The sequence below is a fragment of the Anomalospiza imberbis genome, chromosome 22, assembly GCF_031753505.1.
Source record: "Anomalospiza imberbis isolate Cuckoo-Finch-1a 21T00152 chromosome 22, ASM3175350v1, whole genome shotgun sequence".
Lineage (NCBI taxonomy): Eukaryota > Metazoa > Chordata > Aves > Passeriformes > Viduidae > Anomalospiza > Anomalospiza imberbis.
This window is the reverse complement of record NC_089702.1, coordinates 2,328,111-2,341,302: the sequence shown is the minus strand read 5'-3', so window position 1 is coordinate 2,341,302 and position 13,192 is coordinate 2,328,111. Positions and strand designations below refer to the sequence as shown.

At 57.0% G+C, this 13,192-nt stretch overlaps 3 protein-coding genes and 1 gene segment (V, D, J or C); all 4 read right to left on the bottom strand.

Moving 5' to 3' along the window:
* Window positions 1-13,192, bottom strand: part of LOC137486668 (T-cell receptor alpha chain constant-like) — a 172,853-nt gene that overhangs the window by 148,246 nt on the left and 11,415 nt on the right.
* LOC137487043 (uncharacterized) lies at window positions 902-2,094 on the bottom strand. Its single transcript, XM_068212690.1, has 2 exons — window positions 2,043-2,094; window positions 902-1,545 (listed from the first exon to the last, which is right to left on the bottom strand). The coding sequence occupies exons 1-2, from the start codon at window positions 2,092-2,094 to the stop codon at window positions 902-904; spliced, it is 696 nt and encodes a 231-aa protein (XP_068068791.1).
* On the bottom strand, window positions 5,555-6,747 carry LOC137487042 (uncharacterized). The gene is made up of 2 exons (XM_068212689.1): window positions 6,696-6,747; window positions 5,555-6,198 (listed from the first exon to the last, which is right to left on the bottom strand). Exons 1-2 carry the CDS (start codon window positions 6,745-6,747, stop codon window positions 5,555-5,557), a joined length of 696 nt encoding a protein of 231 aa, XP_068068790.1.
* LOC137487041 (uncharacterized) lies at window positions 10,216-11,408 on the bottom strand. The gene is made up of 2 exons (XM_068212688.1): window positions 11,357-11,408; window positions 10,216-10,859 (listed from the first exon to the last, which is right to left on the bottom strand). The coding sequence occupies exons 1-2, from the start codon at window positions 11,406-11,408 to the stop codon at window positions 10,216-10,218; spliced, it is 696 nt and encodes a 231-aa protein (XP_068068789.1).

Here is a 13,192-nt window from a genome sequence, read left to right as displayed (position 1 = left end):
CCATTTCTTGTCACTGACAAAGCTCAGCCTGAGCCACTTGACAGCACTTTCCTAATGGCCCATCAATTAGAAGCTGGAGAGCTCTGAGCTCCCTCCTTCTCTCCTTTATCACCTACTGCGAGATTGGTGTCATTGTGTGCTTTGTTAATCGCTTTTCCTTTTTCTTTGTTCTTCTCTTTGGAAAGGAAAATGGACGTGATGTGATCCTTAGAGAACCAGACACTCTCACCTTTTACATGCCCTGACTGTGGCCTCTGCTGAACTTGCTCAGCCCAAGGAGCTCCTGAGGATGTTGAAAGACTCCTGCCCCCAAAAGGAATTGGGGTCTCTAGAGCAAGTCTCAGGCGAGAAACCTCATGTGGAGCTCAGTGTTTCACATGTCTCCCTCCAACAATTGCAGCATTGCTAGATCCTGGCATCTGCTTTTCAGGATACCTGAGACGTTACTAACGTGAAGGAAAAGGGACAAATCTGTTTTGGGTGGACGATGGCTGTGACAGAGTCCTCAGGAGATTTGAAATGCTCCTCTGCTCCAGCCGAATAATTGTTTTCCCTCTGGGATGTTCTAGTATTTAAGGAACATGCTGAATGCACATGGAGAGTTGGTTGGGGAAACGAGGGGATGAGAACAAGAAATGTATAGATGTGACTTCCGGGCTCAGGTGGGATGGAAAGCACATCTGCCCTACACATGCAGGTGAGAATGCTGCTTGTTATTCACCTAGCAGTATGGAAGAGAGACATTTCCGCAGGGACAGAGATGGAGATTTTTTTGTCACTTCAGAAAGCCTCACAGAAAAGCGCTCTCATGCCATGACCTGGTTTGGTGACAGCACTGCATGAACGAGCCCCTGTGTGCCTGTCAGTGCAGCTGCTTGGTCAGTTCCCAGCCCAGGTGCTCTCAAGGAGCAGCTCTTTGTTTTGCAAGGCGGCTGAGAGCAGCAGCAGGAGTGGCCAGAGGGCCAGAGGCGCAGGCGGCAGCAGTTTGGTGTGAGGCGGCGGCGGGCTCGGGAGCGAGGGGAGGCCGGTGTGTGTGTGGCGAGCGTGTGAGCGCAGGCTGCGGGCGGGCTGTGAGGCGTGTGCGGGGCCGTGCGGGGCTGTGCGGTGCCGGTGCGTGCGGGCTCGGGGCAGAGGAAGGAGCTGCGGAGCCGCGCGGGGCCCGGCGGCCGGAGCGGCAGCGCCCCCTGCTGGCCCCGGCCGGCCCCGCCCGCGGCGGTTCGTGCCCGGCCGCAGCCCCGGCTCCTCTGCCCGTGGCCCCCAGCGCGCAGTAATACACGGCCGCGTCCCCGCGCCGGGGCCGCCCGAGCCACAGCGCGCTCGAACGCCGGTCTGCCGACACCGACAGGCGCCCTTCAGGGGCTCGCACCTCCTTGGAGCCTTTAGCAGTGACCGCCAGGAGTTCGGGCGTTTGGCCTGGCCGGTGACGCAAGAAGTAGATAAAATCGCCAGTCCGGATATTGGGGTGTGAGCATTTCATGGTGATGCTGGTGCCTTCGATGGTCTCCAGGAATGGCTCCTGCTGCACTTGGGCTCTGACTGCAGCCACTGCCAAGGAGAGAAAAGGAACAAATCTCAACTCCTACTTTCTATCCAGCTCTGCCTGCCAATCCCCAGACCAAAGCCCGCAAAAGCAGTCAGGAACACAGAGAGATGAGGAGGAAAACAGTTCCCATAAGATGTCAAGATATGCAGCAATGGAAGTGTCCAGGAATCCTTTGTGGAGAGATTAATGCGAGAATGATAGAGCGATTAGGAGAGTCACTGGAGAACGGGAGGCTGTGGGAGAAAGCACAAAAAGAGAAGAAGAAAAGTAACAAGGACTAAGGACTGACTTAATGATAAATGAATTCATTATAAATAAGGAATGCTTGTGCAGGTTTTGGCATAGAATAGAGATTTAGGCTGGAGAAGAGGGAGGGATGAACGGGAGAACAGCTCTCGCGAAGAGGTCTGTGAAGAAGCCAGGCAGGACGGCAGCCTGCCGGGACCTGCGGGATCACCCCATCCCCGGACCGCGGTTCCCCTTCGGCACCCCCGCGCACCGAGCAGCAGCGCGGCCAGCGCCGCCGGCCCCGCGCCCCGACACCGCCGCATGCCGCCGCTCCGCCGGCCGAGCCTCGCTGTGCCCCTCAGCCCCGGCTCTGCTGCGGCCCTGCCGCCTCCTCTCCGCCAACGCCAGCTCCGCCCCGGCCGAACTCAGCCCCCGCCTCTCCCGGCACCAGCACAATCAGCGACACAAGGACGTTTGGCACGGCCAGGCACAAGAGACAGCTGTGTCCCATCGCACGCAGCAGCCACACCGCTTGGGAAGCAGATCCAGCCTGCGCCCATCTGCAGCGGGCAGCTGCCGGCCCCACTCGGCTGCACTCAGGCTGTTTGTGAGCCTGGGAAGCTGCTGCTCCGTGCTGTTCAGGGCCAGAGCAGTGCTCGCTGTCCCTGCCAGAGGCAGCAAATTCCCTCCCGATGAGGGACACACACGGACAGAGCCAGGGCCGTGCTCAGCAGGGTGGAGCCACAGACAAATCCGTGCTTCCCGTGTGTCCATGCAAACGGGGCTGCTCCAAGAGCACACAAGGCAGGAACACACAACCAGCCCTGGGCTCTGCTGAGGACATGTGGGGCCAAAAGCAGCAGGGCTGGAGTGTGCCAGGACAAGATCCCAGGCAAGCAGAGCGGATAATTTTCTTTCCTAAGAGACTGCACAATGCAGAAAGGAGTCAAAATTGTCCAAAATAGTTAGTCAAGGACACTGCAAGAATGGATGCAGTCCAAACCACCAGACCATTGTACACACATGGGGATGCAACTTCTGGTGACCACTGGGCTGAGATCAGGGTGCCTTCCCCAAGCTCAGCCTTGCCCTGACACATCCCCTCCCTGCCCTGGGTTGTTGCACAGCCGAGGAAGCTCCCTGCAGCAGGGTGTCTTGCAGAGCACAGAGGTACAAGGCACTGTCAGAGAGCTCCACTTCCTCCAGCTGCAGGACACTGTATTTGCCCGTGGTGTTGAGGTGCGTGCTGATACGGCCGCTGTGCTTGGGGCCACTCCCGGCTTGATAGGAGACCAGCTGTGGGGCTCGGCCTCTCTGCAGCTGGTACCAGAGCAAGGAAGTAAAAGCATTTGTTTGGTATTTGCAGGTGGTGTGGAAGGGGTGTCCGTGCTTCACTGTGACTGCTCCATCTTCCTGGGTGACCTTGTCCTGCCCCGTGGTGCCTGGAAGAAAGTCAATTTCAGCAGTTCCACCGGGAATTGCTATTGGAAGCTAAATGATATGGATACAAACCCCCGTTTGAGAAAGCTCCCTGCCTGGTAGCTGAGTCTTGAAATATTTTGGGTAGGAGTTCAGAGATCTTTCCTCTGCATCCCCCAAAGGAGAGCTGGGCCGTGTCTCTGCTCTTACTCCTCCTGCACAGCGGAGCCGGGAACACCCTGGCACGCCTGAACTTTGTGAGCTGGATCAGCACACGTCCAGCTGCTAGAGGAGCCCACCGAGGTACAGCAGAACGGTTCATCCTGCTTCCCCATCATTCTGAGGGCTCCTGGATCCCCGAGTACGCACAACGCTGCGCTTGGAAAGAGGGAGCCCTGGTTGTGTTGGCAGCGCAGAGAACACTGGAAGCCGTGGCAGAGCTGTGTCAGCCTGGAGGCAGAATGGGATGCCCTGTTAATGTCAGTGAAAGGAGAACTTTGTGGTTCTCGTGGCAGGTTTAACGGGATCTAATAATAACATTAAACAGGAGCATAATCTGACTGAAGAGATAGCTGAGATCTCCTGAGGTGATTGCAAAAGGATCAGACAAGAGAGGTAGAGGAAGATGCGTTGAAGTTGAGAGAAAATACAGAGAAGGTGTCTGAGATTTCTCTCTCTTCCCTTTTCCTTTGCAAATCAAAGAGCTTCTTGAGCAAGCACTTGCAAAACCACAAAGAGGAGCCGATTTTTCTCAGCCTTTCCCTTCTAACCACTGATATTTCCCTACAAGGTCCTGATAAGGCTGTTGAGGTTTTCCCGGGGGTAAGAAGAAGAAGAGAAGAGAAAGGGTGCCTTGGGGAAGAGCCAGGACTTACCCAGGAGCTGGGCCAGGAAGACAGTGAGGATGAGGTATGCGAGGTGCATGCCGAGAGCAGCTGCGTGTTTGCTGAGTGAGGAAGAGTCCGAAACCACGTGGCAGCCCCGAGAGAACAGAGCTGCCGGGAACGACTCTCGGCGGAGCAAAGGAAGCAGCGGCGGGAGCAGGCAGAGCAATGAGCTGTCCTTGCAGTGCCTGAGATGCTCCTTGTGCGCTTCTCGCTCGTCCAGCAGCAGCCCCCGAGGCTCCCTCAGCCATTGGCACTGGCAGCATTCCGTGCCTCTGGGGCCTCGCTCACGGCAAGGGGCTGTTCCCGCTCAGCTCGCAGTGGAGTCCTCACCTTCGCAGCTGGAATGGCCAGCTCTGCTGCACAGCCAGGCCTGGGCACTTGGGAGCTCAGGGGCTTCTTCCCCACTGGGGCTTCTCACCATCCCGAGGTGTCCTCAGCTCTGTGAGATCACTGCTAATCTCCAGATCTAGAAGGTTTTTTAAGAACTCCAAGTCTGGAGAATGCAGAGCCTCACAAGCATGCCATGGTGGTTGTCCCCTAATCCCATAAGGCCCCCTGAAATCTCCTTTATCCTCCTGTTCCTCTTGTCCCATCTTCCCACTGACAAAGCTCAGCCTGAGCCACTTCACAGCAGTTTCCTAATGGCCCATCAATTAGAAGCTGGAGAGCTCTGGGCTCCCTCCTTCTCTCCTTTATCACCTACTGCCAGATTGGTGTCATTGTGTGCTTTGTTAATCTCTTTTCCTTTTTCTTTGTTCTTCTCTTTGGAAAGGAAAATGGACGTGATGTGAGCCTTAGAGAACCAGACACTCTCACCTTTCACATGCCCTGACTGTGGCCTCTGCTGAACTTGCTCAGCCCAAGGAGCTCCTGAAGATGGTGAAAGGCTCCTGTCCCCAAAGGAAATGGGGTCTCTCGAACAAGGGTCTGGAGAGAAACGTCATGTGGAGCTCAGTCTTTCAAGTGTCTCCCTCTAACCCTTCCAGCATTGCCAGATGCTGGCATTTGTTCTTCTGGATGCTTGACAGGTTACTAACGTGAAGGGAAGGGACCAATTAGTTTAAGGGGGAAGCTGGGTGCGAACGTGTGCTTCGATGATTTGAAATGCTCCTCTACTCCTACCGATTTATTGTTTTCTTCCCAGATGTTCTACTGTTTCAGGAAGGTGCTGAATGCTCATCCATGAGTGTTTGGGGAAAAGTGAGGATGGGAATGAAAGATGTAGAGAAGTGAAATCCAGGCTCAGGTGGGATTGAAAGCACACCTGATTTACACATCCAGGGGGGAATGCTGCTTGTTATTCACCTGGCAGTATGGAACAGAGACATTGCTGCAGGGACAGAGATGGAGATTCCTTTGTCTCCTCGGAAAGCCTCACTGCAAACTCCTCTCCCCTGATGAGGTGACAGCACTCCGTGAACCAGCTCCTGTGTGCCTGTCAGTGCTGCTGCTTGGTCAGTTCCCAGCCCAGGTGCTCTCAAGGAGCAGCTCTTTGCTTTGCAAAGCGGCTGAGAGCAGCAGCAGGAGTGGCCGGAGGGCCAGAGGCGCAGGCGGCAGCAGTTTGGTGTGAGGCGGCGGCGGGCTCGGGAGCGCGGGGAGGCCGGTGTGTGTGTGGCGAGCGTGTGAGCGCAGGCTGCGGGCGGGCTGTGAGGCGTGTGCGGGGCCGTGCGGGGCTGTGCGGTGCCGGTGCGTGCGGGCTCGGGGCAGAGGAAGGAGCTGCGGAGCCGCGCGGGGCCCGGCGGCCGGAGCGGCAGCGCCCCCTGCTGGCCCCGGCCGGCCCCGCCCGCGGCGGTTCGTGCCCGGCCGCAGCCCCGGCTCCTCTGCCCGTGGCCCCCAGCGCGCAGTAATACACGGCCGCGTCCCCGCGCCGGGGCCGCCCGAGCCACAGCGCGCTCGAACGCCGGTCTGCCGACACCGACAGGCGCCCTTCAGGGGCTCGCACCTCCTTGGAGCCTTTAGCAGTGACCGCCAGGAGTTCGGGCGTTTGGCCTGGCCGGTGACGCAAGAAGTAGATAAAATCGCCAGTCCGGATATTGGGGTGTGAGCATTTCATGGTGATGCTGGTGCCTTCGGTGGTCTCCAGGAATGGCTCCTGCTGCACTTGGGCTCTGACTGCAGCCACTGCCAAGGAGAGAAAAGGAACAAATCTCAACTCCTACTCTCTATCCAGCTCTGCCTGCCAATCCCCAGACCAAAGCCCGCAAAAGCAGTCAGGAACACAGAGAGATGAGGAGGAAAACAGTTCCCAGAGGACGTCAAGATATGCAGCAATGGAAGTGTCCAGGAATCCTTTGTGGAGAGATTAATGCGAGAATGATAGAGTGATTAGAAGAGTCACTGGAGAACGGGAGGCTGTGGGAGAAAGCACAAAAAGAGAAGAAGAAAAGTAACAAGGACTAAGGACTGACTTAATGATAAATGAAATCATTATAAATAAGGAATGCTTGTGCAGGTTTTGGCATAGAATAGAGATTTAGGTTGGAGAAGAGGGAGGGATGAACGGGAGAACAGCTCTCGCGAAGAGGTCTGTGAAGAAGCCAGGCAGGACGGCAGCCTGCCGGGACCTGCGGGATCACCCCATCCCCGGACCGCGGTTCCCCTTCGGCACCCCCGCGCACCGAGCAGCAGCGCGGCCAGCGCCGCCGGCCCCGCGCCCCGACACCGCCGCATGCCGCCGCTCCGCCGGCCGAGCCTCGCTGTGCCCCTCAGCCCCGGCTCTGCTGCGGCCCTGCCGCCTCCTCTCCGCCAACGCCAGCTCCGCCCCGGCCGAACTCAGCCCCCGCCTCTCCCGGCACCAGCACAATCAGCGACACAAGGACGTTTGGCACGGCCAGGCACAAGAGACAGCTGTGTCCCATCGCACGCAGCAGCCACACCGCTTGGGAAGCAGATCCAGCCTGCGCCCATCTGCAGCGGGCAGCTGCCGGCCCCACTCGGCTGCACTCAGGCTGTTTGTGAGCCTGGGAAGCTGCTGCTCCGTGCTGTTCAGGGCCAGAGCGGTTCTCGCTGTCCCTGCCAGAGGCAGCAAATTCCCTCCCGATGAGGGACACACACGGACAGAGCCAGGGCCGTGCTCAGCAGGGTGGAGCCACAGACAAATCCGTGCTTCCCGTGTGTCCATGCAAACGGGGCTGCTCCAAGAGCACACAAGGCAGGAACACACAACCAGCCCTGGGCTCTGCTGAGGACATGTGGGGCCAAAAGCAGGAGGGCTGGAGTGTGGCAGGACAAGATCCCAGGCAAGCAGAGCGGATAATTTTCTTTCCTAAGAGACTGCACAATGCAGAAAGGAGTCAAAATTGTCCAAAATAGTTAGTCAAGGAAACTGCAAGAATGAATGCAGTCCAAACCACCAGACCATTGTACACACATGGGGATGCAACTTCTGGTGACCACTGGGCTGAGATCAGGGTGCCTTCCCCAAGCTCAGCCTTGCCCTGACACATCCCCTCCCTGCCCTGGGTTGTTGCACAGCCGAGGAAGCTCCCTGCAGCAGGGTGTCTTGCAGAGCACAGAGGTACAAGGCACTGTCAGAGAGCTCCACTTCCTCCAGCTGCAGGACACTGTATTTGCCCGTGGTGTTGAGGTGCGTGCTGATACGGCCGCTGTGCTTGGGGCCACTCCCGGCTTGATAGGAGACCAGCTGTGGGGCTCGGCCTCTCTGCAGCTGGTACCAGAGCAATCCCCTAAAATCACTGCTCTGGTATTTGCAGGTGGTGTGGAAGGGGTGTCCGTGCTTCACCGTGACTGCTCCATCTTCCTGGGTGACCTTGTCCTGCCCCGTGGTGCCTGGAAGAAAGTGATGGTGGGCAGCTCCACAGGGAAGGGCACCAGATAGGAAAAACGAATTGGGTGCAAAACCAATCTGCAAAAGCAGATGTGCAGAAGGACAGGTGAGAGTGATTTTGGGCAGGATTTCAGAGCTCTCAGCACGAGAGGACCCTTAGAAGAACTGCTCTGTGTTCCTGCTCCTACTTCTGCTGCTCAGAAGACCTGGGAACAGCCTAACTTTTAGGTACTCAAACAGGCTGAGGAACGCATCGAGATACAGCAAAAGGATTCATTCTGCTTCTGCATGCCTGTCACCTCGGAGGTTCCTCAGTCCCTGGGTACACACAACGCTGAGCTTGGGAAGAGGGAGCCCTGGTTTGTTGGCAGCGCAGAGAACTCGGGAAGCCGTGGCAGAGCTGTGTCAGCCTGGAGGCAGGATGGGATGCCCTGTTAATGTCAGTGACAGGAGAACTTTAAGGTGCCTGGGGCAGGTTTGACAAGATCTGGGAATTTACATTAAAACAGGAGCATGATGTGACTGTCGAGATAGCTGAGATCTCCTGAGGTGACTGCAGAAGGATCAGATAAGAGAGGTAGAGGGAGATGGCTTGAAGGTGAGAGAAAAGACAGAGAAGGGGTCTGAGATTTCTCTTCTCTCCCTTTCCTTTTTCCTCACAAATCAAAGAACTTCTTGAGCAAACATTTGTAAAACCACAAAGGGGAACCGATTTTTCTCAGCCTTTCCACTCTAATCACTGATATTTCCCTACAAGTTCCTGATAAAGCTATTGAGGTTTTCCGGGGGTAAGGAAAAAAAAGAAGAGAAAAAGAAGGATGGCTTGGGGAAGAGCCAGGACTTACCCAGGAGCTGGGCCAGGAAGACAGTGAGGATGAGATATGCGAGGTGCATGCCGAGAGCAGCTGCGTGTTTGCTGAGTGAGGAAGAGTCCGAAACCACGTGGCAGCCCCGAGAGAACAGAGCTGCCGGGAACGACTCTCGGCGGAGCAAAGGAAGCAGCGGCGGGAGCAGGCAGAGCAATGAGCTGTCCTTGCAGTGCCTGAGATGCTCCTTGTGCGTTTCTCGCTCGTCCAGCAGCAGCCCCCGAGGCTCCCTCAGCCACTGGCACTGGGAGCATTCCGTGCCTCTGGGGCCACGCTCATGGCAAGGGGCTGTTCCCGCTCAGCTCGCAGTGGAGTCCTCACCTCCGCAGCTGGAATGGCCAGCTCTGCTGCACAGCCAGGCCTGGGCACTTGGGAGCTCAGGGCCTTCTTCCCCACTGGGGTTTCTCACCCTCCCGAGCTGTCCCCAGCTCTGTGAGATCACTGCTAATCTCCAGATCTAGAAGGTTTTTTGAGAACTCCAAGGCTGGAGGATGCAGAGATTCTCAAGCATTCCCTGGTTTGTGTTCCCTAATCCCATAAGGCCCCCTGAAATCTCCTTCATCCTCCGGTTCCTCTTGTCCCATCTTCCCACTGACAAAGCTCAGCCTGAGCCACTTGACAGCACTTTCCTAATGGCCCATCAATTAGAAGCTGGAGAGCTCTGAGCTCCCTCCTTCTCTCCTTTATCACCTACTGCCAGATTGGTGTCATTGTGTGCTTTGTTAATCGCTTTTCCTTTTTCTTCGTTCTTCTCTTTGGAAATGAAAATGGACGTGATGTGATCCTTAGAGAACCAGACACTCTCACCTTTCACATGCCCTGATTGTGGCCTCTGCTGAACTTGCTCAGCCCAAGGAGCTCCTGAAGATGCTGAAAGGCTCCTGTCCCCAAAGGAAATGGGGTCTCTCGAACAAGGGTCTGGAGAGAAACCTCATGTGGAGCTCAGTCTTTCAAGTGTCTCCCTCTAACCCTTCCAGCATTGCCAGATGCTGGCATTTGTTCTTCTGGATGCTTGACAGGTTACTAACGTGAAGGGAAGGAACCAATTAGTTTAAGGGGGAAGCTGGGTGCGAACGTGTGCTTCGATGATTTGAAATGCTCCTCTACTCCTACCGATTTATTGTTTTCTTCCCAGATGTTCTACTGTTTCAGGAAGGTGCTGAATGCTCATCCATGAGTGTTTGGGGAAAAGTGAGGATGGGAATGAAAGACGTAGAGAAGTGAAATCCAGGCTCAGGTGGGATTGAAAGCACACCTGATTTACACATCCAGGGGGGAATGCTGCTTGTTATTCACCTGGCAGTATGGAACAGAGACATTGCTGCAGGGACAGAGATGGAGATTCCTTTTTCTCCTCGGAAAGCCTCACTGCAAACACCTTTCAGGTCATGACCTGGTGAGGTGACAGCACTGCATGAACGAGCTCCTGTGTGCCTGTCAGTGCTGCTGCTTGGTCAGTTCCCAGCCCAGGTGAGCTGGAGCAGCTCAAGGAGCATCTCTTTGCTTTACAAAGCGGCTGAGAGCAGCAGCAGGAGTGGCCGGAGGGCCAGAGGCGCAGGCGGCAGCAGTTTGGTGTGAGGCGGCGGCGGGCTCGGGAGCGCGGGGAGGCCGGTGTGTGTGTGGCGAGCGTGTGAGCGCAGGCTGCGGGCGGGCTGTGAGGCGTGTGCGGGGCCGTGCGGGGCTGTGCGGTGCCGGTGCGTGCGGGCTCGGGGCAGAGGAAGGAGCTGCGGAGCCGCGCGGGGCCCGGCGGCCGGAGCGGCAGCGCCCCCTGCTGGCCCCGGCCGGCCCCGCCCGCGGCGGTTCGTGCCCGGCCGCAGCCCCGGCTCCTCTGCCCGTGGCCCCCAGCGCGCAGTAATACACGGCCGCGTCCCCGCGCCGGGGCCGCCCGAGCCACAGCGCGCTCGAACGCCGGTCTGCCGACACCGACAGGCGCCCTTCAGGGGCTCGCACCTCCTTGGAGCCTTTAGCAGTGACCGCCAGGAGTTCGGGCGTTTGGCCTGGCCGGTGACGCAAGAAGTAGATAAAATCGCCAGTCCGGATATTGGGGTGTGAGCATTTCATGGTGATGCTGGTGCCTTCGGTGGTCTCCAGGAATGGCTCCTGCTGCACTTGGGCTCTGACTGCAGCCACTGCCAAGGAGAGAAAAGGAACAAATCTCAACTCCTACTCTCTATCCAGCTCTGCCTGCCAATCCCCAGACCAAAGCCCGCAAAAGCAGTCAGGAACACAGAGAGATGAGGAGGAAAACAGTTCCCAGAGGACGTCAAGATATGCAGCAATGGAAGTGTCCAGGAATCCTTTGTGGAGAGATTAATGCGAGAATGATAGAGTGATTAGAAGAGTCACTGGAGAACGGGAGGCTGTGGGAGAAAGCACAAAAAGAGAAGAAGAAAAGTAACAAGGACTAAGGACTGACTTAATGATAAATGAAATCATTATAAATAAGGAATGCTTGTGCAGGTTTTGGCATAGAATAGAGATTTAGGTTGGAGAAGAGGGAGGGATGAACGGGAGAACAGCTCTCGCGAAGAGGTCTGTGAAGAAGCCAGGCAGGACGGCAGCCTGCCGGGACCTGCGGGATCACCCCATCCCCGGACCGCGGTTCCCCTTCGGCACCCCCGCGCACCGAGCAGCAGCGCGGCCAGCGCCGCCGGCCCCGCGCCCCGACACCGCCGCATGCCGCCGCTCCGCCGGCCGAGCCTCGCTGTGCCCCTCAGCCCCGGCTCTGCTGCGGCCCTGCCGCCTCCTCTCCGCCAACGCCAGCTCCGCCCCGGCCGAACTCAGCCCCCGCCTCTCCCGGCACCAGCACAATCAGCGACACAAGGACGTTTGGCACGGCCAGGCACAAGAGACAGCTGTGTCCCATCGCACGCAGCAGCCACACCGCTTGGGAAGCAGATCCAGCCTGCGCCCATCTGCAGCGGGCAGCTGCCGGCCCCACTCGGCTGCACTCAGGCTGTTTGTGAGCCTGGGAAGCTGCTGCTCCGTGCTGTTCAGGGCCAGAGCGGTTCTCGCTGTCCCTGCCAGAGGCAGCAAATTCCCTCCCGATGAGGGACACACACGGACAGAGCCAGGGCCGTGCTCAGCAGGGTGGAGCCACAGACAAATCCGTGCTTCCCGTGTGTCCATGCAAACGGGGCTGCTCCAAGAGCACACAAGGCAGGAACACACAACCAGCCCTGGGCTCTGCTGAGGACATGTGGGGCCAAAAGCAGGAGGGCTGGAGTGTGGCAGGACAAGATCCCAGGCAAGCAGAGCGGATAATTTTCTTTCCTAAGAGACTGCACAATGCAGAAAGGAGTCAAAATTGTCCAAAATAGTTAGTCAAGGAAACTGCAAGAATGAATGCAGTCCAAACCACCAGACCATTGTACACACATGGGGATGCAACTTCTGGTGACCACTGGGCTGAGATCAGGGTGCCTTCCCCAAGCTCAGCCTTGCCCTGACACATCCCCTCCCTGCCCTGGGTTGTTGCACAGCCGAGGAAGCTCCCTGCAGCAGGGTGTCTTGCAGAGCACAGAGGTACAAGGCACTGTCAGAGAGCTCCACTTCCTCCAGCTGCAGGACACTGTATTTGCCCGTGGTGTTGAGGTGCGTGCTGATACGGCCGCTGTGCTTGGGGCCACTCCCGGCTTGATAGGAGACCAGCTGTGGGGCTCGGCCTCTCTGCAGCTGGTACCAGAGCAATCCCCTAAAATCACTGCTCTGGTATTTGCAGGTGGTGTGGAAGGGGTGTCCGTGCTTCACCGTGACTGCTCCATCTTCCTGGGTGACCTTGTCCTGCCCCGTGGTGCCTGGAAGAAAGTGATGGTGGGCAGCTCCACAGGGAAGGGCACCAGATAGGAAAAACGAATTGGGTGCAAAACCAATCTGCAAAAGCAGATGTGCAGAAGGACAGGTGAGAGTGATTTTGGGCAGGATTTCAGAGCTCTCAGCACGAGAGGACCCTTAGAAGAACTGCTCTGTGTTCCTGCTCCTACTTCTGCTGCTCAGAAGACCTGGGAACAGCCTAACTTTTAGGTACTCAAACAGGCTGAGGAACGCATCGAGATACAGCAAAAGGATTCATTCTGCTTCTGCATGCCTGTCACCTCGGAGGTTCCTCAGTCCCTGGGTACACACAACGCTGAGCTTGGGAAGAGGGAGCCCTGGTTTGTTGGCAGCGCAGAGAACTCGGGAAGCCGTGGCAGAGCTGTGTCAGCCTGGAGGCAGGATGGGATGCCCTGTTAATGTCAGTGACAGGAGAACTTTAAGGTGCCTGGGGCAGGTTTGACAAGATCTGGGAATTTACATTAAAACAGGAGCATGATGTGACTGTCGAGATAGCTGAGATCTCCTGAGGTGACTGCAGAAGGATCAGATAAGAGAGGTAGAGGGAGATGGCTTGAAGGTGAGAGAAAAGACAGAGAAGGGGTCTGAGATTTCTCTTCTCTCCCTTTCCTTTTTCCTCACAAATCAA